We start from the raw sequence: 24351 nt of genomic DNA, 5'->3' as shown, positions 1-24351 counted from the left end.
AACACAATGAGCTACAGCTTAGATGTTTAGCATGAAACATCTTCTTATGGGTGTCTACCAAGTTCGTTCAAATAAAAGCCCTTGGTTAAAATTGGCCCTGCCGGGGGTAGGGGAGGGCAGATCATTGTTTTTCATTATAAGTGTGTACATCATGAAACGTCCTCTTATAGGTGTCTTCCAAGTTTGTTCAAATAAAAGCCCTGGAGTTTAAACTGGCCCCGCTTGGGGGGCCTACATACAGGTGAGCGACCTTAGGGCCATCATGGCCCTCTTGTTTTTACTATCAAGCACTAAGGATAGTCGAGCGTTGCTGTCCTTCCGACAGCTCTTGTTAAATTATTATTATGTTTGTAAATCCATTTCAGCGTCATTGGTGAATCTTATTTTTTAATTATTATTATGTTTGTAAATCAATTTCAGTGTCATTGGTGGTGATAATGTTTGAGCTGACAGGAGGACTTCAGTATATTGTACCCCTCATGCTCGCCACTATGGCAAGCAAGTGGGTGGGGGATGCTTTAGGTAAACAAGGAATGTATCCTTTAACTTGAGAATGTTTGTCAACTTACATTGATCTCGATTTTGTAGTTTTTATTTCTCTGTTCTGACAGTGTGCTACAGGGATAGTTTAGTTTAGTAGCGCCCTAAGCGCCCTAGTGTTAGACAGGTCAATGGTCGGGTATTGGGCTTGGTCATGTGGAAGACCCTTGCAGCTTCATGTTATTTTGTATGCAGCAAGACATTGTATTAAAATAGCAATATAAAGCTTGGCAATATGCCAAATGCCTACAACTGGAAACTATCACTTGTACAACTTGAAAAACCTCTAATGGAGACATTGTCATTTAGATCATACTTTGCTCTGAAAGTTGTATTTCTTTATACTCAGTTTTCTCTGAAACTACTTAGCAGATTTACTTCAAATTTGGTCTGTAGCATCCTTGTGACAGTCACACTTGAATTTGCTCATGTCATTCCAACTGGCCCCTTTAAGGGTCAGCAGAGCTAAAAATAGAAAACCTTTAATCATCTTCTTCTACAGAACTAATGGATGGATGATCACCAAACTTTGTCTGTAGCATTCTTGGGTAGTCTTTTATCAAGTTTGCTGATATTAATTTGATTGGCCCCTCTCTAGGGCTAAAAATAGAAAAACCTTTAAACATCTTCTACTACAGAACTAATGGATGGATGATCACCAAACTTTGTCTGCCAGCATTGTTGGGTAGTCTTTTATCAAGTTTGCTCATATGAATTTGATTGGCCCATTTTAGGGGCTGCTAAAGCTAAAAATAGAAAAACCTTTAAACGTCTATTTCTACAGAACTAATTGATGGATGATCACCAAACTTTGTCTGTAGCATTCGTAGGTAGTCTTTTATCAAGATTGCTAATATTATTTTGATTGGCTCCTTTAAGGAGTCTCTAGGGCAAAAAAAAGAAAAACCTTTAAACAACTTCTCTTGCAGAACTAATTGATTGATGATCACCAAACTTTGTCTGTAGCATTTTCAGGTAGTGTTTTATCAAGTTTGCTCATATTAATTTGATTGGCCCCTTTTAGGGGCTGCTAAAGCTAAAAATAGAAATACTGTTAAGTGTCTATTTCTAGAGAACTAATTAATGGATGATCACCAAACTTTGTCTGTAGCATTCTTGGGTAGTCTTTTCTCAAGTTTGCTAATATTATTTTGTTTGGCCCCTTCTAGGGGCCACAAAAGCTAAAATTAGAAATACATTTAAATGTCTATTGCTACAGAACTAACTGATGGATGATCACCAAACTTTTTCTGTAGCATTCTTGGGTAGTCTTTTATCAAGTTTGCTCATTTGAATTTGATTTGCCCCTTTTAGGGGCCGCTTAAGCTAAAAATAGAAATACCTTTAAATGTCTATTTCTACAGAACTAATTGATGGATGATCACCATATTAATTTGATTAGCCCCTTTTAGGGGCCGCTAAAATTAAAAATAGAAATATGTTTTACATCTTTCCTATTTTATCAAGTTTGCTCATATTATTTTGATTGGCCTTTTTAAGGGGCTGCTAAAATTAAAAATAGAAATATGTTTAAACGTCTATTGCTACAGAACTAATCAATGGATGATCACCAAACTTTGTCTGTAGTATTATTGGGTACTCTTTTATCAAGTTTACTCATATTAATTTGATTGGCCCCTTTTAGGGGCCGCTCAAGCTAAAAATAGAAAAACCTTTAAACATCTTCTACTACAGAACTAATTAATGGATGATCACCAAACTTTGTCTGTAGCATCATTGTGTAGTCTTTTATCAAGTTTGCTCATATTAATTTGATTAGCCCCTTTTAGGGGCCGCTAAAATTAAAAATAGAAATATGTTTTACATCTTCTCCTACAGAACTAATTGATGGATGATCACCAAACTTTGTCTGTAGCATTTTTGGGTAATCTTTTATCAAGTTTGCTCACATAAATTTGATTAGCCCCTTTTAGGGGCCACTAAAACTAAAAATAGAAAAAACCTTCGAACATCATTTTCTACTGAAATAATTGATGATCACCAAACTTTGTAGCATTCTTAGGTAGTCTTTTATCAAGTTTGCTCATATTAATTTGATTAGCCCAGTTTAAAATAAAGCTGAAGTGCCCCAGGTCATGGCATTTCTTCAAATTATTGTTTAAACATATTCTATGCTCAAATTTAGTATTAGAAAATATTTACATTCCAACACTGAAAAACAGTTGTTTCTGGTGAGCGACTCAGGGCCATCATGGCCCTCTTGTTTCTATATTATTTTTTATGTAATTTGCAAACATTTGTCCTTGACCGCACAATATAGCTATGACGCACATATTCGATTAAATGGTTATCCATATCTGGACAATAAAGAGGAGTTTACTCATACCACAATAGCAGCAGACGTCATGCGTCCAAGGTAATTTTATATTTCTATAGTCTTTTACGATAAAATGCTGTATTTTATATCTTGTGTTTGACTATGGCATACCTGTTACATAATAATACATTGGTCATCAGTTTTGTGAAAATTTCAGTGTATTTTACCACCTTATACATGTATGTTTTAAAACTGCATGCCTCCAAAATAGAATTTATTTTCAGAAAAAATCTTGAAAGCAAGCATTTGGTTGTTTTTGTTCCAAGGTACATACCTGTACTCTTAAACTTTAAAAGATTGTAGAATACAATATCATGGTCTTCAAGTTTTTCTTTTGGCAGAGATTTTTTTATTTTACTTATTTGTGTATGGTAATCTATAAAGTCTTCTGAACTTGATGGTAATTTATTTGAATAAAATCTGTGGCTAATTAGTTAAGGACTATTTGCCCCTCACTGCTCAAATACTGCCTTTGGGTCTTTGGATTCTTTCACATGAGGAAGCTATCCAGCTTGTATACAGAACATCGGTGATTCTACTCAGGTGCCCACTCATGCCAGAATTAAAAGCACAGAAGGCCAACTAAGGTCTTCTTCCACCTGTCAAGTTAGAAACCCAACAAAAATAGTTATTATAAAGTATAATGATATAATACTTTTATTTAAAGATACATGTGGATTTGGAGTTTTATGTTGTAGTTTTTTTTGTAACCTTTTTTTATATGCACCAAACTTATAAGATTTAATAACTAATAAACTATGCTTCAAATGTGGTCCTTAACTTACTACCAGAAATTAGAAGTTTATGGCAGAAGTTCATTTTAAATTCATATTAATTATAAAATATTTATTTACCGGTATTATGGATTCTGTCATTTAAGTATATAATTACAAATATAGATTACTAAAGAACAGAAGGTAAAGTTGTGTGCTAGATTGAAGTGAAAAATTTTGCTAATTTGAATCATTTGTAATTCGTTAATACCATATTTACTAATAAAAATGGCACCCATACTACTAAAGTAACCTCTTACAAAAAGTATAACACTGTTGTTTTTTTAGCTCCCCTGAGCTAGCTCATGGTGTGCTTTAAGGACCATTGAATGTCCGTCGAATGTCGCCCGTCTTCCATCGTCTGCCGTCTGTCCACATTTGTTCGTTAACACTCTAGTGGTCACATTTTTGACTTAATCATCATCAAATTTTGTCAGGATGCTTGTCTAGGTAATTGTCGGATGAGTTCGAACATGGGTAATCTTGGATGACTTGGATGATGTAACTAGGTCATAGGAACTAAAACAAAAAGAAAAATCTTGTTAATACTCTAGTGGCTACTGTTTTTATCCAAATAGCCTGGAAATCGGTCTGCAAGTTTATTTTGATGATTTTTAGGTCAAGTATGAATATGGGTCGCCTGGGGTCAAAAACTAGGTCACCCTGCCCAAATATGGGGAAATCTTGTTTAAGCTATTGTGGTCACATTTTTTGATCAATTGTCATCAAACTTGATCAGGATGCTTGCCTAAGTAATTGCTCGGATGAGTTTGATGGTTCAGGTGACAGGGTGTTCACTAGCCATGAAATTCTGTCATTTTGACTAAGTTTTACCGACTACAAGGCATAATCCCCTTGATTTTAACAATATTTGACCCTCCAGTTAAAATTCTGAGGGTCAAATCAGGCTTATTGGAAATTTGAAGGGTCAAAGGGTCATGTCAAGGGTCAAATGGACACCCTGGGTGAGTGATCTAGGGCCATCTTGGCCCTCTTGTTTTAGCAACCAGTTGAAAATTTTCACATTCCATTGGTTGATTGCAATTTAAAAAATTGAAATTGGCCAATCAGAACATTACCCTATTATTTTGAGATTGTTTTAGGAAAAATCTTTATTGTGCTGTTTTGATTTTTTAAGGATTTTTATTAAGGAATTATGCACAATGTGTATGTATGTTGTTTCCTTTCCATATTACATTTGCAAAAAGCAACTTTAAAAGTTATGAGAATTTGATAGCTATATTTTGATTTAGTTTGATAACTTGATAAACTTTCTTTACCTTTTCCACCTTAATTTCTACCATGGACTTTGTCAACATCCATTTTTGATGTGGTCATCAAAGTAAACTGTTAACAGATAATTATGTTTGCTGCAACTTTATATTTGTACCATTAATATATATTTTTTGTAGCAAATTTTAAAAATTAAATATGTTTAAAATTAAAGTAGGAAATCAAAATAATATTTGTTGAAAAACCAAAGATCTGTTATGTATATATTGCACTGTTTTCATTGTAAAGATGTTGGCGCTATGGTCTCGAAGTGTAAGTTAGTTGTGAATGTCACTTTGTTGTGTTATAGCAACTTTGCTGTGTTTTAATACTTTGGGTTTTGTTAAACATTGTCATGATCACTTTTCAACAGACTTCTTGTCATTGACTGTTATATATTTAAAAGCTTGGCCGCATGTTATTAATGAAACAAGAAGTTATGCTTGAAGAAGTAGTGCATAAATGACAAATAATAGCATGCTTTTTACTTGCACATATAATATAATGTAAATGTACATTATTTGGGTCTATCTATATCAGTCGTAAACACTGGGCCTGACTATAAATGACATAACCATAAAATGACCATTGAATTATTACAGCCATATAGAATAAATGGACTTTGAATACATAGCCATACAGAATGACTTAATCACTGCACCTGGCAAATCAAACAGAATGACTAAATCATCAAACCTACATACAGAATGATTTGATCACAAAATAGATAAATACAAAATCCCTAAAGAAAGCCCAACACGGCAAAAATGAAAATGTTGCAGGCTCGGTTTGATTGAGCCTGTTCATGGACGGTACTGAAAAGTGCAAGTTACCGTACACGCCCCCTAGCACCGGCTTAAGCAGAATTCAACATTTAAACATGAAATAGTAAAATTTTGAATTTAGAAACATCCGCAGATGTGTTCATACGGTGGTTATCATGGAACCTTCAATGTGACACTTCCGTGCTATTCCATGAAAAGCGGCGTATGGTCCCCAAGTAATAAAAAGTGTGTGCCCTAAACGAGAAAACAATGGGCAGAACTAAGTAAAATGATATTTTGAAAGGGGATCAGAGGTAATAAAGCCTGCGTATCACAGATAAGACGTCAAAAGACAAATTCAAAAAGCAGGCCTCATATCCTAAGGGTGATTCGAAAATATAACATCATTGATTAAATGGACTTGGCAAAGATAGCCATACGGTATGACTGAATCACTGGACCTGGCAAAGTAATCTTTACAGACTGACTTAATGTCTGGACCTTGCAAAGATAGCCAGACAGAATGACTAAATTACTAGACCTGGCAAAGAAGGCCTTACTGAATGGACCTGGCAAAGATAGACCTACAGAATAACGTAATGTCTGGACCTTGCAAAGATAGCCATACAGACTGACTAAACCACTGGACCTTGCAAAGATAAACATACAGAATGACTTAATCATTAGACCTTTCAAAGAGGGCCTTACTGAATGATTCAATCACTAGACCTGACAAAGATAGCCATACATATTATGCACGACTTTTGAATAGTCATGCACACCTTGTTACAATACAAGAATTAAGCATGCTTTTCTGTAGTTTACATAACAAAAATCATGATAATGTTCAACATAAAAGTGTTTAACCCTTACCTTACCTGATTTATAAAATAGATTTGCCTAACATTGAATTAGGAACTGTCCATTGTTCATTGAAGGGGAGCCAATATCAAAATGATAATATTATAAAATCCAAGCCTACATTATGAGACTCAGGTCAGACTGCCAGGATAGTCAGACGTAGTACAGTCTTCCATTGTTTGAAGTGATGGTATAGGCAAGTCCTTTTGATAAACACAGGGATTATTCAAAAGGGTTAAATGCTGACTGAATCTATCTGCATGGAATGCAGCATTGTTTTTTGATATTGATGATTTTATGATGCCTAGAAAATTGATTTGTTTTCATAGACTGCAAATGTTTTATTTACCTGCTTCAGATTTTGTATTAACAATTGTATAGCTAGTTCAATTATGGTTATGCTGTATGGGGAAATATGCTCTCAAAGGTGTACCATTGCCCTAATTGTATGCATCATCAAAATAAAATATAGAATTATTATGCTTGCACCTTTTCCAGTTGAGATATTAGGGATAATATTCTCTGATTGTTTTATGACGGGATCAAGTCAAGTAGTACATGTTATCATGAAAAAATACATTGTAATTTGTATCTTTTAACTTAAGTCTTAGTTGAAGCTACTTACATTATAGACATCATAGATGAACTGCTTGTATTTTACTCATGTTCATTTTATTCTCACCATTTTATGCTTACATTTATTTTATTGCATTTTGTTAAGTTAATAATTATAATTTTGACACAATTGTTACAGCATTTGTTTCGTTGTTTGTTATTTAATTCTACAAGATTCTGACATTTATAGAGTTAAGCTTTCTGTAGTGTAAGGCTATGCTTGTATGATATAGTGATATGTATACATGGGTCATCTAGTTTCAGACCCAGTAGCTACGCAAAAAGGATTTACATGCATTTAGAAAAACATTAAGAAAAGAAGCCTTGACCTTTGAACTTTCTCAATGAAGAATAAACATGTTACATAATGTTGAATGAAGTGCTTTCTAAACACAATAAAAACATGTTGACCCTGTGATTTTATTGAAATCCCAACTATTGCTGGCAAAATTGTTTTAATTAAACCAAAAACATGTCTTTAAGTCACATGATTTCTTCAAAAGCTATGGTTGCTAGACAAAAACTTTTTAGTATGGTGAGTGCTTAAAATATGCTATTTTTAGCTCGACTATTCGATAAGAATAAGTAGAGCTATTGTAGTCACCCGAGCGTCGGCGTCGGCGTCGGCGTTGGTGTCCGCGTCGGCGTAACCACTTATGTTAAAGTTTTTGTAATAGTTCAAATATTTTCAAAGTCCATTGACACATGGCTTTGAAACTTTGCACACTTGTTCACCATCATTATCCTAATCTATAAACAGGAGGAGGTAACTGTATCAAGCATTTTGACAGAATTATGCCCCTTTTTCGACTTAGAATTTACGTTAAAGTTTTTGTAATAGTTCAAATATTTTCAAAGTCCATTGACATATGGCTTTGAAACTTTGCACACTTGTTCACCATCATGACCCCAACCTGTAGACAGGAGGAGGTAACTGTATCAAGCATTTTGACTGAATTATGCCCCTTTTTCGACTTATAATTTACGTTAAAGTTTTTGTAATAGTTCAAATATTTTCAAAGTCCATTGACATATGGCTTTAAAACTTTGCACACTTGTTCACCATCATGACTCCAACCTGTAGACAGGAGGAGGTAACTGTATCAAGCATTTTGACAGAATTATGCCCCTTTTTCGACTTAGAATTTACGTTAAAGTTTTTGTAATAGTTCAAATATTTTCAAAGTCCATTGACATATGGCTTTGAAACTTTGCACACTTGTTCACCATCATAACCCCAACCTGTGAACAGGAGGAGGTAATTGTATCAAGGATTTTTTTTTACTATCAAGCACTAAGAATAGTCGAGCGTTGCTGTCCTACCGACAGCTCTTGTTATGCAAAGTTCAGAGTATAAATTTTTTTGATGAATGGATGGGTCAGAGCAGGTACAAACTTTATGTTGGTTGAAAATGAGGAACGGACATTGTATCTATATCATGCGTATTTTGTGTAAGCAATTGCTTTGTACTTGTTAAGTTGTTTGCTATGTTTTAGAATTATTGTTGATAGCTGATCAGGGTGGCCACTTACTAGATTATTAGGGTGTGTGCTGGTGGTGGGAGGGGGGCGGGTAATAGTTCTTAACAAGTTAATAATTTTTAGCTCGACTATTCGATAAGAATAAGTAGAGCTATTGCAGTCACCCGAGCGTCGGCGTCGGCGTCGGCGTAACCACTTATGTTAAAGTTTTTGTAATAGTTCAAATATTTTCAAAGTCCATTGACATATGGCTTTGAAACTTTGCACACTTGTTCACCATCATGACCCCAACCTGTAGACAGGAGGAGGTAACTCTATCAAGCATTTTGACAGAATTATGCCCCTTTTTCGACTTAGAATTTACGTTAAAGTTTTTGTAATAGTTCAAATATTTTCAAAGTCCATTGACATATGGCTTTGAAACTTTGCACACTTGTTCACCATCATGACCCAACCTGTAGACAGGAGGAGGTAACTCTATCAAGCATTTTGACAGAATTATGCCCCTTTTTGTGTCGCCTTGAAAAGGTGACATATAGGGGTTACTTTTGTCGGCGGTGTCGGCGGCGGCGGCGTCTGTGTCGGCGTCGTTGTCGTTGTCGGCGTCGGCGTCCGCTAAAGCTTGTCCGGAGCATAACTCAGTCACTATAAGTCTGATTGACTTCAAACTTGGTATGCAAGCTTCTTTCAATAACCCAAAGTGCAGTGCACAAGGACCGGTACTCTGCAGTTCTTATTTTTTGAGTTATTGCCCTTTGTTAATTTTCATACTTTAATTTTGTCCGGGCCATTTCTCTTCAACTAAAAAAGCTATGGACTTGAAACTTCATAGGATGATAGATCTCATTAAGAAAAAATGCAGTGCACAAGAACCAGTACTCTGCACTTCCTAATTTTTGAGTTATTGCCCTTTGTTAATTTTCATACTTTATTTTTGTCTGGGCCATTTCTCCTAATGTATAAAAGCCATGGACTTGAAACTTCATTGGATGATAGGTCTCATTAAGAAGAAGTGCAGTGCACAAGAACTGGTACTCTGCATTTCTTATTTTTTGAGTTATTGCCCTTTGTTTATTTTCATACTTAATTTTTGTCCAGGCCATTTATCGAAAGTATAAAAATTATGGACTTGAAACTTCATAGGATGATAGATCTGATTAAAAAGAAGTGCAGTGCATAAGAACTGATACTCAGCATTTCTTATTTTTGAGTTATTGCCCTTTGTTGCTTTTCTTACTTTATTTTTGTCCTGGTCATTTGTCCTCAAGTATGAAAGCTATGGACTTGAAACATCATAGAATGATAGATCTTATTGACAAGAAGTGCAGTGTACAGAAACTGCTGCTCTGCACTTATTATTTTTTTAGTTATTGCCCTTTGTTATTTTTCATATTTCATTTTTGTCCTGGCCATTTCCCCTAAACTACATTGTTCACAAGGCGACACATCCGACTCGCGGAGTTCTAGTTCGACTTAGAATTTACGTTAAAGTTTTTGTAATAGTTCAAATATTTTCAAAGTCAATTGACATATGGCTTTGAAACTTTGCACACTTGTTCACCATCATGACCCCAACCTGTAGACAGGAGGAGGTAACTCTATCAAGCATTTTGACAGAATTATGCCCCTTTTTTGACTTAGAATTTACGTTAAAGTTTTTGTAATAGTTCAAATATTTTCAAAGTCCATTGACATATGGCTTTGAAACTTTGCACACTTGTTCAACACCATGACCCCAATCTGTAAACAGTTGGAGGTAACTCTATCAAGCATTTTGACAGAATTATGCCCCTTTTTCGACTTAGAATTTACGTTCAAGTTTTTGTAATAGTTCAAATATTTTCAAAGTCCATTGACATATGGCTTTGAAACTTTGCACACTTGTTCACCATCATGACCCCAACCTGTAAACAGGAGGAGGTAACTGTATCAAGCATTTTTTTTTACTATCAAGCACTAAGAATAGTCGAGCGTTGCTGTCCTACCGACAGCTCTTGTTGTTTATATTCACAGACAAATTAATTTTCTTGTTACCCGCTGGTTATAATTTAATTTTCTTTTCTTGCATCTTACAATTTATTCATACATCTAATTTTGTAATTTTTCAGACGAAATGACCCACCACTGTGTGTAATAACACAGGAAAGCATGTCTCTAGAAGAAATAGGTCAGTTAACCTTTTAAATGCTTGCAGCTAGGATATCTTGACTTTGCTTTTCATTAAATAATAGTCAGGCTAGCCTGTTCATCTGTACATTGCTGTCAGTAGAACTATCTATTATCCAAAATAGGGATTTTTATATTATAGATTATTTAATGTAGCTAACTGGTCAGAATCTAGCCAGAAAGACTAGTATCTGTGCTAGAAAAGATTGTTTTGACTTTTGGAATGATGAACAATCTGTTTAAATTTTCTTAGATAAATTTATAATAGTGAAAAAAATGTTTTGAAGACTTGAAATAAACTATTCTAAAGAACATTTCTTGTAAATTACCAATGATAATCATTAAATCAACTTTTTAGATTTAAGAGAAAATAAATGACCAAATTCTAGTTGTGCCTATTGAAATGAAGTTTCTCTGTTTTCAGAAACATTGTTGAAGGAGACAGAACACAATGGTTTCCCTGTGGTGGTCTCCCTTGATTCCCAATATCTGGTAGGCTTTGTTACCAGAAGAGATCTACAATTAGCTATAGGTAAATAATAAACATTTAAGTGTTTTGTTCAATTTCAATTTATTTTTAATCAGACCAACTCTGTTTAAATCACTGTGTAAGGTTTCATTGATTTAATATGTCTCCTTTCTTTACAATCAAGATTCTCTTAAACCTTATCATAATGATGCTTCAGACTTGTGATATGGCCCTTTAGGTATGAAATATTAAACTTAAGTATTATCTTATAAACTTTGGTATAATATTTTATTTTTGGTATGATATTTTAAACTTTGGTATGATATATTTTAAACTTTGGTATAATATTTTATTTTTGGTATGATATTTTAAACTTTGGTGTGATATATTGAACTTATGGTATTGTACTTGATACTTCAAACCTAAAACTTCCTTAAATTTCCTATTAATACTTGACACTCAATATGTGTTGTATAACTTTATTTCAGCAAATGCACGTAAGAACGTGGAGGGCGTGGTCAGTGATTCAATAGTTTACTTCTCTAATCAGATCCCCAGTAATACAGTAGGACCTGCTCCTTTAAAACTCCGAAAAATATTAGATCTGGTAAGTTTGACAACTTAATTAAGAATAACCTTAAACATTTGCATTGTTAATTAATACTGATAAGTAAGTAAAAGTTGGAATTGTCATGGAATAGGTGTTTTTTGTTCAAACTCATTTGTGTTTTTCAGGCTCCTGTTACAATAACAGACCAAACTCCCATGGAGACAGTCGTAGAAATGTTCAGAAAACTTGGCCTCAGACAGACTTTAGTTACTGTTAATGGGTAAGTTACAATTGTTGAACAGTACATTCCTGTTATCCCTTATAGAAGGATACATTGTGTAGAAGATATTTTAAGCTTGGTATGAGTGGAACCATATATTTGATGTAACCAAGTTCAGAGTTTTTTTAAAACCACACAGAATTTTGAAATGATTAAATTTTGATAGACAGAAAATTAAGTTGTTAATGCATAATTCTTTATTTTACATTTCAGCTCTAATACATTCATACATTAATCTTAAATGTAATATTTGAATTTTTGTATTCCACTTAATTTCAGGCGACTACTTGGCATAATAACCAAAAAAAGATGTATTACGTCACATAATTCAGCTGCAGAATCAGGACCCAGACTCCATCCTTGTTCAACTGATCAATATTTCTTTATCATTGTTGTCATGGAAACATTGTTGTTATAGAAACAAGCAGACAGTACACTTTCTTGTGATCATCAATAAAAACATTGATCATAAGGTGAACAGTCATTGTCAGATTATAACTGACGTTGATATTGTCTATTAACAAAGTGTTATTTTTGTTGTCATGGAAACCACACATGCTTAGAATTTGTTGTCATAGAAACTGAACATGTTTTGATTTTGTTGTCTTGAAAACCTATCATGTTTTGAAATTGTTGTGAATGGTAACTTATCATGGTTTGAATTCATTGCCATTCATGTAAAGAAATTAAAGGCAATGTAAGGTTCGGTGAATGAATAGCTTTAATATTGTAACAGAAATAAAAAAAATGTAAATGTTAAAAAATTTGAATTTTATCTAAAAAGAATCTGATTTTTTTTGTCTGGTGAAGCAGCTAAAAATAAAAGTTTACCTGCTTAATATTAAATACATGTTAACAGAAAAACAGACGAATTTTACTAGGAACATGAGTAATGATTATGCTAGATTAAGACAAAGAACAGTTTAGAATAATTTAATATTGTTGCTATTGTACTTTATTGTTCCCATGGTTTCTAATGCCTGTTGTTGTCATGGAAAACTCTATATTATTCAATCTGCAAGTCTTATATATCTATATTAATGCATACGTCTGTAGTAACTTTTTAAATATGGATTGAAATAATTATAAAATAATGTTGTAAGTCATGCTAGGAAATTTTAGGGGTGCAGCGTTAAAATGTATTAAGGGTATTGTAAATGTGGAGCCTGATGCAAAACCAGTTATATTGCATAGAAATAGTCGGAATAATAAATGTTTATAGTGATGATGAATATGTTTTATTATTGTTTTATATTTGATCAATATTGTTAGCTAATAAGTGCTTGTGGTTGCTATGAAATTGCTATATGCCCAGAGATAATGTATTTCCATTCAATTTTCTTGATTGATAGTTAAGATTGTTGAAATGAGATTACTGTAACAAGTTGTGTACTTTGATATGAGGTGTGAGCACTAATATATAGTTAACATTTCTTTTATTTTCAAGCCAAAATTTATTATATACAACTAAGATAAAGTTTTAAGAAAAAGGAAAGATTTTACATTTTTGTCATTGTAACTATTGCTTTTTTTATGGAAAAAAGAACTATCTAATTGTGTTGACGATTGGATTAGCCAAAGGAATTAATCAGTATGAAAGAAAAATATGTAAAGCACAAACTTTGGAGGAGAGGATTTTGTTACTTAGTTAAAAGGAATTAATGGTAAATAAACAAAAGGAATAACACATCAACACCTTGGTATGTAAGACAAGATGTTTTATTAGATATACTGGTTTCCAGTCTTTCTATTTCTTTTACGAAATTAAAATAATGTTGTTAATATTTGGTGTTTTTAAAGGACTGTTGTATAAAATGCAATTTATTTTATTTAATTTTTGGTGATATTCAGATTCACAATTTAATAATGTTATAGTAATGAGTGGTTTCCAGTTTAAATCAAATTTTCAATCAAAATGTAAGATATAGACAGCAAATATTTTGTAAGCAAGCACTTACATGAGAAGTTTAAAAATGTGTAAAAAAATGGAATTATTGTACATGTATGAAATGTAATTTGAATTTTTTAATTTATGTTAATGAAAATTGTAAAAAACAGGAATATATATAAAAGTACATGATGTGTTGCAACAAAATATCAAACCTGTTGTAGCAGAGTGTATTTTTTTCAATTATAAGTTAAGCTTATGTACATAGCGTGGTGATATATGACTAAAGTAATCTGATGCACATGCTGCCCAATACTGTAAATTGTGGCAACTTAATTTTACCACATTGAAATACTTGAACTGTATGATTACCTGTTTTCAACACAGTGTAAATTATGAGAAGGATGGTTTTCTGTTGTTACAGAATGTTGTAATGATTAAGCATATGATAACCTGCTGTTCATAATTTACAATGTACACAGTGCATTGTTATGAAAAATTTGCAATCTTCTATGTACAGTCTTAAGCTTTGCTATGTATTACCAGTTACATTTGGTGGAATGAAGTAATGATGTAAAATTTGGTTACCTGTTGTAGCCAGTGTTATACTGTACAACATGTTTATTTGGTGTATGCAGTGTTATTATATACAACATGCTTACCTGTTGTACACATTGTAATTCCATATTGTAGTACCACAATTAATTATACCTTTTTTGTACACAGTGTAATTTTGTTAATTATAGGCTGAGCTTATGGGATGATTCTAGATCATATCGTGAAATATACATGCTGCATACTGTTTTTAAATTATTTTGACCTGCTGTACATATTTCAATGCTGAAACTGTTTATTTACCATGTTGTGCACAGGTTCAGTGCTGAGAAATATAGTATAATAGTGATTGATACAAAGTGAAGTGATATGGCATACGGTCACCTACTATTCAAAGTGTATTGCTTTGAATCATATGAACTGTATGCTTACCAGCGTATACACAGTGTAATGTTATACAACGTGGTCATCCTGGTGTACACAGTGTCTGTTATACAACATGGTAATCAGGTGTAACACAGTGTAATACTGTGCATAATAGTTTTAGCTGTGTACACAGTACAATGTCATACAACATTGTTCCCTGGTATTCATAGTGTAATGGTATACAACATGGTTATCTGGTGTACACAATGTGGTACTGTGCAAAATGGTTAACATGGTTATACACAGTATAATTTTAACAAGGCACCAAATGTACACAGTGTAACACCAATAAAGCTTGTAAACCTGTTGTACACTGTTTGTGCCAAAAGTTCCCAGAGAAATTGAGAAGATGGCACTGTAAGGCTTTGTCATAAAATCATGATCATTGTGAAATAATAATTTTTGTGTTGTGTCTGAATCATGACGTGACTGTATTATTGTAAATTACATTTAGCATTCCCATTAAATATTTATCTACTTCAAGTTATGTTATACTACTGGGTTTTATTTATCAGAGTTCTTTACTTATATAATTGAATTATGAAACAATCACTCTAATTTGTAGAATGTTGTAAAATTTGACACAGATATGTTTTAATTTGTTGAGACTAAAATTGATAGTTTGTGAGTACAGTTTAAAATTATAACATTTAAGTTGTATTATATGTAAGGGAATTATAAAATTGAAAAAAAATGAGATCAAATTAAAGAATGATTTATTCATATTTAGGATGTTGATATTTCAAAAAGAAAGAGAGTAAAATTTCTGAGATAAAGGTGCGAGGAAATGTAAGCTTTGCCAATTTGCAATTTGAAATTAAACCATTCAGTTACACATTAAAGTTACACCTAAATTGTAAAAATTCTGTTGTAACAAATCACCAAGCGAGAAGATTGCCAATATGCCATGTTTGGAACAAAACAAGTCATTTATGAAAAAAAAATTGAAATTTTGGAAAACTTAAATTTCCCCACAATTTTATTTGGCCCGGGAATGGGAAAAAAAAAAGATTTCTAAGATGTTTATTTTTTTAGTAACATAATGATATTGTATATCTGTAAAACTGTGATAAGTAAAACTCTGTATTTGTTTTATATCGCTGCTCACCTCAGTATGTTTTACTCAAGTTGATATTTTTGGTCTAGTTTTTCATAATTTAAAGTTTCTTTTTAAATTTTATCCAGCGGATGTATTATCTTTAAGTGATATAACCTTTGTTTCTGTTTTTGTTAACATTTTAATTAATGACATAAGTTATCAAAATACTGTTTTATAAAGAATATATTCGCTAAAAATGTTTGATTTTTAAATTAATTGTTCTTAACAATAATAAAATGAAAAGATTGACTTTACTGCTGAGTCTTAGCATAACATCTGCTATTTAAAAAAGTTTTTATTTGTCACAATAAACCGTCAAATTAATATGTTAAATGATAGAAATATAATTGACAAACTAAATAAAAAGATTAAGTTTAAAAGAATGGCTTTGCCCAAACAATTTAACAGGAATATGTGAACAGTCAAATATTTGTACATGTATTTTAGGGACTTTGTATAGTTAGACAAAGTGAAGAATTTCTATTTTAAAAAGGGAAATATTTGCTATTAGGCCTATGTAGAATTAAACACCAACAAATGTTGTATATTGTTGTTTATTTATATCTGTTATATATGTATGTCCCAATGTTTTTGTTTTTATTTTCCACTCATTCTTCCCTCAAACATTATTTTTCCCCAGAAAGATTTATGTTTTACCATTTCTTTCCCCCTTTTAAATTATATTATAAATTTCCCTGTGATAAAAACCCCCATTTATGTTTATTATTATAGTAAAATGCCCATACAATGAAACAATTTCATGGGCAAATATACATACATGTATATGCTCATAGCTATATGTTTATAAATGTTAATCAGTTATATATAGACTGTATGCTTTCGTTTTTCACTTCATGAAACAATATTAATGTGTTCAGTCCATCAACAGTTGTTTTATTTTTTTGTAATTTTGACATCTTCCTTTACCTCAAGTTTTGTTTTTTTGTTTTGGTGATCTTGCCTTCCCTGGGTTTCTAGTTATTCATTTTGATGTTTTTGAGAAAAATCCCCAGTTATCCTGCTTATTTTGTTAATCTTTAGATATTTTCTGGGTCTCTTGTGATCAACTTATTTAGAAAGTTTGAGATATTACTTTGATCCCCTGTGATTCTGTATATTTTTGTAATTTTGAAATCTTCCCTGGACATCATGCGATTGAATTTATTAATTTTGACATCTCTTTGTCAAATTTATACAGTTGACAAGTTTGATATTAGATTTTGGCTGAATACCGTATGTTTGTTTTTTAACTTGAGTACCAAAAATGAATTTAAAAAAAGAAAGTACACTAAGTGTCCCTGTATCTAATAGTGAAATGGTGAAACACTGTCAACCAAAAAAATAAATATGTCAAATTCTTTGAATGAAGAAAACAATCTGTATCTGTATCACAGATAAAACGATTTATTAGAAAGGTGATATGAGACTAAATGAATTAAAATCTAAAAGGTTTTAGAATCCTAGATTTGCACAATTTGTTGATGGACTGGGTACCCATATATGGTGTTAATACTCGCACAATATAAGGAAACATAGCGAAATGACATAGTTATATTTGATACACGAATATTCCAGAACATACAACTCATTATTTATGCTTGAGACAGAACTTACACTTTCATTTTCTATTTTGAACAATGATTTTATTTAAGATCAATATCTTCACTAATGCTTGAAGTCGAACATTCATCTTCTGTCTGAATGAAAACAACATTAAATGTACATTCAAGATTATAATACTTTTTTCTGTGCAGATTTGTCTAAGAGAGCTTTAACTGTTGAAATATATGATTTGAATTATTTATTATGTTCATAATTGACGTTTTCACAGACATATTTTAAATTTAAATGCAAGCAACATTGATTATCTGTTACATTAATTTATAATTTTGTGATAGAAATAATAAGCTGGGTGACCTTTTGACCTAATGTATTAGTAACAATTACCTAAAGAACCCATAACTTGTTGGAGTCAAAATGATTAGCATTTTCCACAAGTTTAGAGACATGGCAGCCAATATTGTTTGTGGATTTTCAATTATTAGGTAAATAATTACTGAATCTCATTAAATTCACATTAATTACAAGGATAAGGTCAGGTGTCAAAGGTCATTTGTATTTTAAATGTTTACACATGTAGGTATTGTATTTGGAGTACTCATATTGAATGTTTTGTCTTTAGTGAAATTATTCCATTATTAAACTGATAACTGATGTGAGTTAAAGAGTTGTCTTTTCTTTCCATTATGTTTGGAAAATGTTTCTTTCCATTGTATATGTCAATATGAAGTTGTCTTCACGTGGTATGTGGTGGTGGTGGTGTTGGTAGTTTAGATATGTGGTAGTTTTCAGTCTGGATCAAAGCAGTAAGGCACATTGAATTTACCAGAGTTGAGCTACCGCATATTTTCTTGGCAGGCTGTCGAGCAATTTATCAGTGTTACTTGCCTTCACTTTTACAAGGAACTGATAACTTCTTTACATACCAGGACAGAGGTACTTTGTGAATGACTATAAGAAGGATTTCATGATCAATCACAAAGAAATTGACCTGCACCATCTGGGAATAGAACCCTGGTGGCCTAGTTCACCGTCCAACGCTCTACCTTTTGAGTTAACTGGACAGCTTTCGTCGAAGCATGGAGCTTATAGGAGCCAACAGACATTGGCAGTCATTTGTCTCGTTCTTGTGTAGTCAAGCCCTTTGAAATTTCAAGGGAAGTTTATTAACAAGGAGGGAAAGGACAGTAAAGCCATCTCAACTGCTAGAGCTCATAGATGCATAGACTCCAATTATTCGAACCCATTTTGTAACCGTAGGGAACGTGTTACAGTATCGCGCTTTCTGGAAACAGTATAGAATTTTCCAGATAGAGGATTATTTGTGGGGAAGACGGGTAGGTGATTTTATTCCGGTCCATACTACAAGTAGTTCAGTTTCTAAAAGATGTGCTTGTGCTTTGCTTGTAAGGAACTGGATCCGGTATCTAGTCATATATTTCTTCAGTCCCTGACCCGCAGTTTTATCTCAATATTGTTTCATAAATGTGCGGGTTTGACAGTTAGAAAATTCGAATCGAGAGACCAACGCATTTTTCTCCAATTCCGACATTATTTAAGCATGTCTACAAAAAATAAACCTACAAAACGTTAGTCCTTTGTGTTTAGAAACGTTTATAAAACGTAAATCTGTCAATCTCCGCAGCTCAGTTATCATGCCGGTCACTTTAAAAAAATCGGTAATTACTGATAAGTTATCCAAGAAAAGCAGGTAAGGTAAATTGACTGCCGAGATATGATCAATAAACGGTTAAAATGGACGTAAAAACCAAACAAATTTTGTGAAAGTTGTATTTTGAACAACACTCGCAAGATCACAGATATTTTGTTCATTCTTCATTATGTATTTCAATTTCTTTTTTCGGAAACATACTGTTTTTGCCTTCGCCTTCCGTCTGTCTTTGATTTATTGACATCAAATAACTGGTATTATAAATGTTGTAATAAGAAGAGATATAAAAACGGACTCCTGTGTTTGTCATTAACATGATAGGAAATGAAAATAATATACCATTAGAAGCTCAAGCAAAGTAATATTGATATATTGATGATTTTAGTGAAATATAAACAGCTGGATTGAAGAAGGAATTCGTGACCTTTGCGGAAGAGATTTTATTCCTGTAAATTGCTGCATTAGATCAATGTTTTAGGTCTGTAATAGACAATTTTATATCATTTTACAGAAAAGACAAAGAGTGATCTGTACATTGTGCGTTTTCGGTTGTTTGTTTTGATGAAAAAGAGTTTTTTTATCGCTGCCTCGTTGTCATTGTCCATGTGAAAATCTTAAATGTAGCCATATTCAAACACTTTAAAAGTTGTCAACACTTATAAGTTTCTAAAACGTGTTTTAATTAGTAGAATTAATTTGTTGTTTTTTCCTAAGATTTATATGGCAGTTTATTTATCAAACTCAAGATCAGATGGTATCAATATGGGAATAAATTCTGTGCTAGTAAAATATCCCATTGTAGAAGTGAGTGTTCTTACACTATACATGTCACATTTAAATATATTGTGTCAGTTGAGTTCAATATATAGAGGATTTAATACTAAATTTTTTTAGTCAATAACTATACTAACATGTGTCTTTTTTTTGGGGGGAAGGGCGGGGGGGGTGAATCAGCAACTATTTTCCCACATGTTTTATCAATAAGAAATTCACACTGTTTCACTTTTTGACAAAAATGTTGTTTTTTGTTACAAATACTTTCAATGCATGGGTTGCTTACTTAAATGAGTCGACTCTGCACTGTGTTACGAGCTACTCGCAACAGGGAAGATAACACAGCAACAAATTTTACAATTTTTAATTAAAGAAAAACAAGTAACTCACAATAATATAAAAAAATAAGAAAATAAAGTTTAACTCACTATTATCCAAGACCTCGAATTTAACAAATGTCCTAAAGTTTAACTCACAGTTCGAAATTCAATTGTCCACAACTCAGATTTAATCAATGTCCAATGTCCACAGCAGAATATCCAAAACAATTGCAGAATCCAAACTAATATATTCTTATGTTAGCTTCAAAAAAGCACATAATCAGTATATCAGCATCACACAATGTCAGAAATTAACACACTCGCCGAAGTACAAACATTCATAATATATATATATATATACTATCAAAGACTTATCTAGAATACTAAACTACTTAGAGAAATAATATTCTAGAATGAACATGAAAAGAACTTTCTTGAAGGTGAATGAACATTAAAAATTATATAAACATATATGAGTTGAACTCATTTTTTTTCTTAACAACATTTCAAGATGTTCTAAATTGTTTATAATCTAATAGCAAGTGTTTGAAGTTTGACAATAAGTTTAAATAGCAACAGTTAGTACCTTCTAGTCTATACAAAAGTTAATAGTTATATATTTGTTAATATTTTATTTGTCCTTGTAGAGAATTTTTTTGTCATTTTTTAGACAATTTGTAGATGTTGATAACATTTTGTTCATCTGAAAGAAAGGAACAGCTGCTTGTGAACAACGTACATGTTCCAGCAGACCAATAGACAGCTTGAGGCCTTTCAATCTCCTTTACAACAACTTGTCCTTCACTACAATCTTCTGATATCTCTTCTATGGTATTGTTACTATTACAAACAAAAACAGTCCCATCATCTGACATAATCAAACCACGTGAAACATCTGCACAAACATATTTACCTGTCACCTCACACTGCCAGCTTAACTTGATAACTGTTTTCATTTCATAATCAGATACAAAGATACAATTGTCACTTGTGGTAATATAGTCTGGAATAATAAAACTATTTTCATCTTGTATTGTCTGTAAAACAGTGCCATTGATAAGAAGTATTTGAACTTTACCTGGATTGCGATATGACACCACCATTTTATCTTTATGACAGCTAATACCATAACATTTTCCGTCAACCTGTAGAGTGTGCTTATGCCTGAGATTATTTCTAGAGACAGAAAAGAACCAAATTGTTTGTTTTTTTGGCAATGTGACAGCAACTTCATTTTTAGAAACTAATGTGACATCCCAAGGTTCACTATCACTGTATTGCTGAACTAGTACAGACTTTCTACTGATTTCTACTATTTTATGGCCCTGTTTACATAATCAGTGATGATAAGAAGATCAGGAGTAAGGAGAGTCATTCCTGTTATATAGCAATTATGTCTATCTTGTGATGTTTCGATACAGATTTTATCCATTTGTGAACATCGTCTGTACTTCAAACCAGGAGATAATTTTCTACATTTCAGTGTTCCCAGTGACTTTGCTTTTTCGAGAAGATTTGATATTACCTCATTTGGTTCAAAATTATATTCTTTGACTTCAAATTCTGAGAGCTTAGAAACACTCTGTTCATATTCTTTTATCATCTGTTCTGCATGTTTTAGTTCCATGAACAAATCATTGGCTTGTTTGGAAGTGTTGAGATGTTTAATGACATCAGAGGATGACTTTAATGATTTAAATACATCTCCACATGCTGTTTCTACAGTCTTCAGATTCTTGCTATTGTCCTCTTGGATGACTTTTGCAGCCTTTTTGACTTGTCTTTCCAATTCATCTAGTCTTTGGTTAATTTCTTTTCGGAATTTCAGTATGCCTGTCAATGCTTCTGTCAAAGACTTGTTTGATAAGTCATTCATTTTCTTCATGTCTTGAAGTATTTTGCTTGATCTCTCAGTCATGTCGTTCAAATCTTTCAATACATCTTGATATTCTGTGCTATCGATGGTCTTGCCTGAAATGTCAGGTATATAGTTGACATTGCAAGATGTTACTGTATGCTCAAGTGTAACACAGACACTGCAAAGTAGAGCCTTATGATCTTTGCAGTAAAACTTGATCATCTCAATGTTGTGTTTAGGACATGGTTTTGTGAAGTTATCTGGTTGTCTTGGTGTTGTATGTGACAGAGTCTGAGGCATGTTGGTTTTGTCTAGTAAAGTATGGTGTCTTGACAATGTGTGTCTTCTGTGTAATGTAAAACATGTTTTACACAAATGCTCTGAACAGTTTGTACAATAGCCATGGGCAGGAAGTCTAGGTCCATCTCGATCACATGGCTGACAGTATAGTTTTAGATCTTCATCAGAACCAATAGAAGTTGGTGAAGAAGAAAATGGCTTGGTGGCTTTTTTACCTGGTACAGACATGATTTCCCTGAAACATAAGTTAAACAACTATTAACCCTATTTTGAACAACAAGAGTTCAATCATTTGTCACAGTATGAAATGCAGATATTGTAAAATGAAAAAACGTGTTGTATGATATTAAAATAACAGCACTATAGTATAAGATGCAGAAGAAAAGCTTCTTGGTTTAAAAATGATTTTGGATAAATGAAAGTATTTTAAAGCCCATCATAAGTATTATACAGACATGGACTTCACATGTGACTCATGAAAATATAAATTGTATAATTACAAAGAGGATATTTTTGTATGAGTGAAATATGGAATATATTTCCACAAAACATGATAAAATGCATCACATTTTCACATGCCGGGACAGTTTTCAAACAAAATTCAACAAAATTTGTTTTTTATTGATCTTTTTTTTTAAACAAAATGGCGAAAGAAGTCCCTTCAAATAAATATAAGTTTTGACTCCGCCTACTTTCATATTTATAAATTAAAAAATACGAAATATATTTGACTTATATAGCACCATATTTTATGGGTAAAATTAAATAAATATTCATATTTAAGTGTTTAGCTGTAAATAAGGCTGTTATGCCTATACTTCATTTGTTCTATTTTGATAAAATCTCATGAATGTTATTCTTTGGTAGAATATTCTCTTTGAAACATTTGTGTAATTAAATTGTCACTGTTCAATTTTCAGTTTTTGTATTAGTTCTAATGACATATTCATTCAATTGGACTGAAAATATTTTAAGTTTTAAACTGATTGTCATGTTTTGTTAGTCGTTTCTTGAAGCTGAAAATGTAGTTTTCATACAGATAAAAGTGTTTAATAGAAAATATTATAAAGTAACATATCTAGATTATCATACAACAGAATATAAAATGGCCTACCTTAAACCAATTCCAAAGTTTACCTAAACAGTTTTTAATTCTTGTTTTGTTGAAAAAGAAAATTAGATTATCAATTTTTCCCTTTAACTCACAGTTCAATACTACATGTACTTTTAAATAATGAAGATAACAAGTTACATCGTCATTATGATATTATCTTATCTGATGAACTTCATCAATAAACTTGACCAGCTTCAATATTTGGAGCTGTCCATTATCAATTTTAGAGGGATGTCAAGATGAAAATTTTAAAATGGGTCTGTAGTCTAGAGTATAGAGCCTGGTTGGACAACATGTATGTATGGGCTGGCCTGGCTGTATACTGGCGACAAAGGATTATTGTTTTTAGTTCTAGGAAATTAAGGGTTACGGCAGTACATTATATTTTATAGTGTTAGGGTGATTTACCTTTGGAATGAAAATGTATGGTGTTTTTGTAAGCTATCTGTTACAACAGTATGATACATTGGTAACATTTTTTCATTACATATATACATGTTACATTCAAATTTTGATACATGTATATTTATATTTCAGTAACATGTGATAATGACAGCTTATAAAGTGGTACATCTACTGATAATATTATATCAAACATGTCACATGATGTATGTCATTTTTAAGGACGCAAACTTTGAGATATGATAATAAGTGTAAATATGTAAATTAATAAAG

General features: G+C 32.3%; 1 protein-coding gene and 1 pseudogene across 1 annotated transcript; one reads left to right on the top strand and one right to left on the bottom strand.

Annotated features, from left to right (window-relative positions):
* LOC132714510 (H(+)/Cl(-) exchange transporter 4-like) overlaps nt 1-12631 on the top strand; it is a 67709-nt pseudogene extending 55078 nt beyond the window's left edge.
* A 7802-nt stretch (nt 12632-20433) lies between these two features.
* Nucleotides 20434-23814, bottom strand: LOC132714514 (E3 ubiquitin-protein ligase TRIM33-like). The gene is made up of 2 exons (XM_060697410.1): nt 23677-23814; nt 20434-22797 (listed from the first exon to the last, which is right to left on the bottom strand). The coding sequence occupies exon 2, from the start codon at nt 22788-22790 to the stop codon at nt 21717-21719; it is 1074 nt and encodes a 357-aa protein (XP_060553393.1). The 5' UTR covers nt 22791-22797; nt 23677-23814; the 3' UTR covers nt 20434-21716.
* Between the last annotated feature and the right edge of the window lie 537 nt (nt 23815-24351).

This window comes from Ruditapes philippinarum, unplaced genomic scaffold, assembly GCF_026571515.1.
Source record: "Ruditapes philippinarum isolate M1 unplaced genomic scaffold, ASM2657151v2 ctg2750_1_1_1_1, whole genome shotgun sequence".
NCBI lineage: Eukaryota > Metazoa > Mollusca > Bivalvia > Venerida > Veneridae > Ruditapes > Ruditapes philippinarum.
Note: the sequence above shows the minus strand (reverse complement) of the source record. Positions and strands in the feature narration are given on the sequence as shown.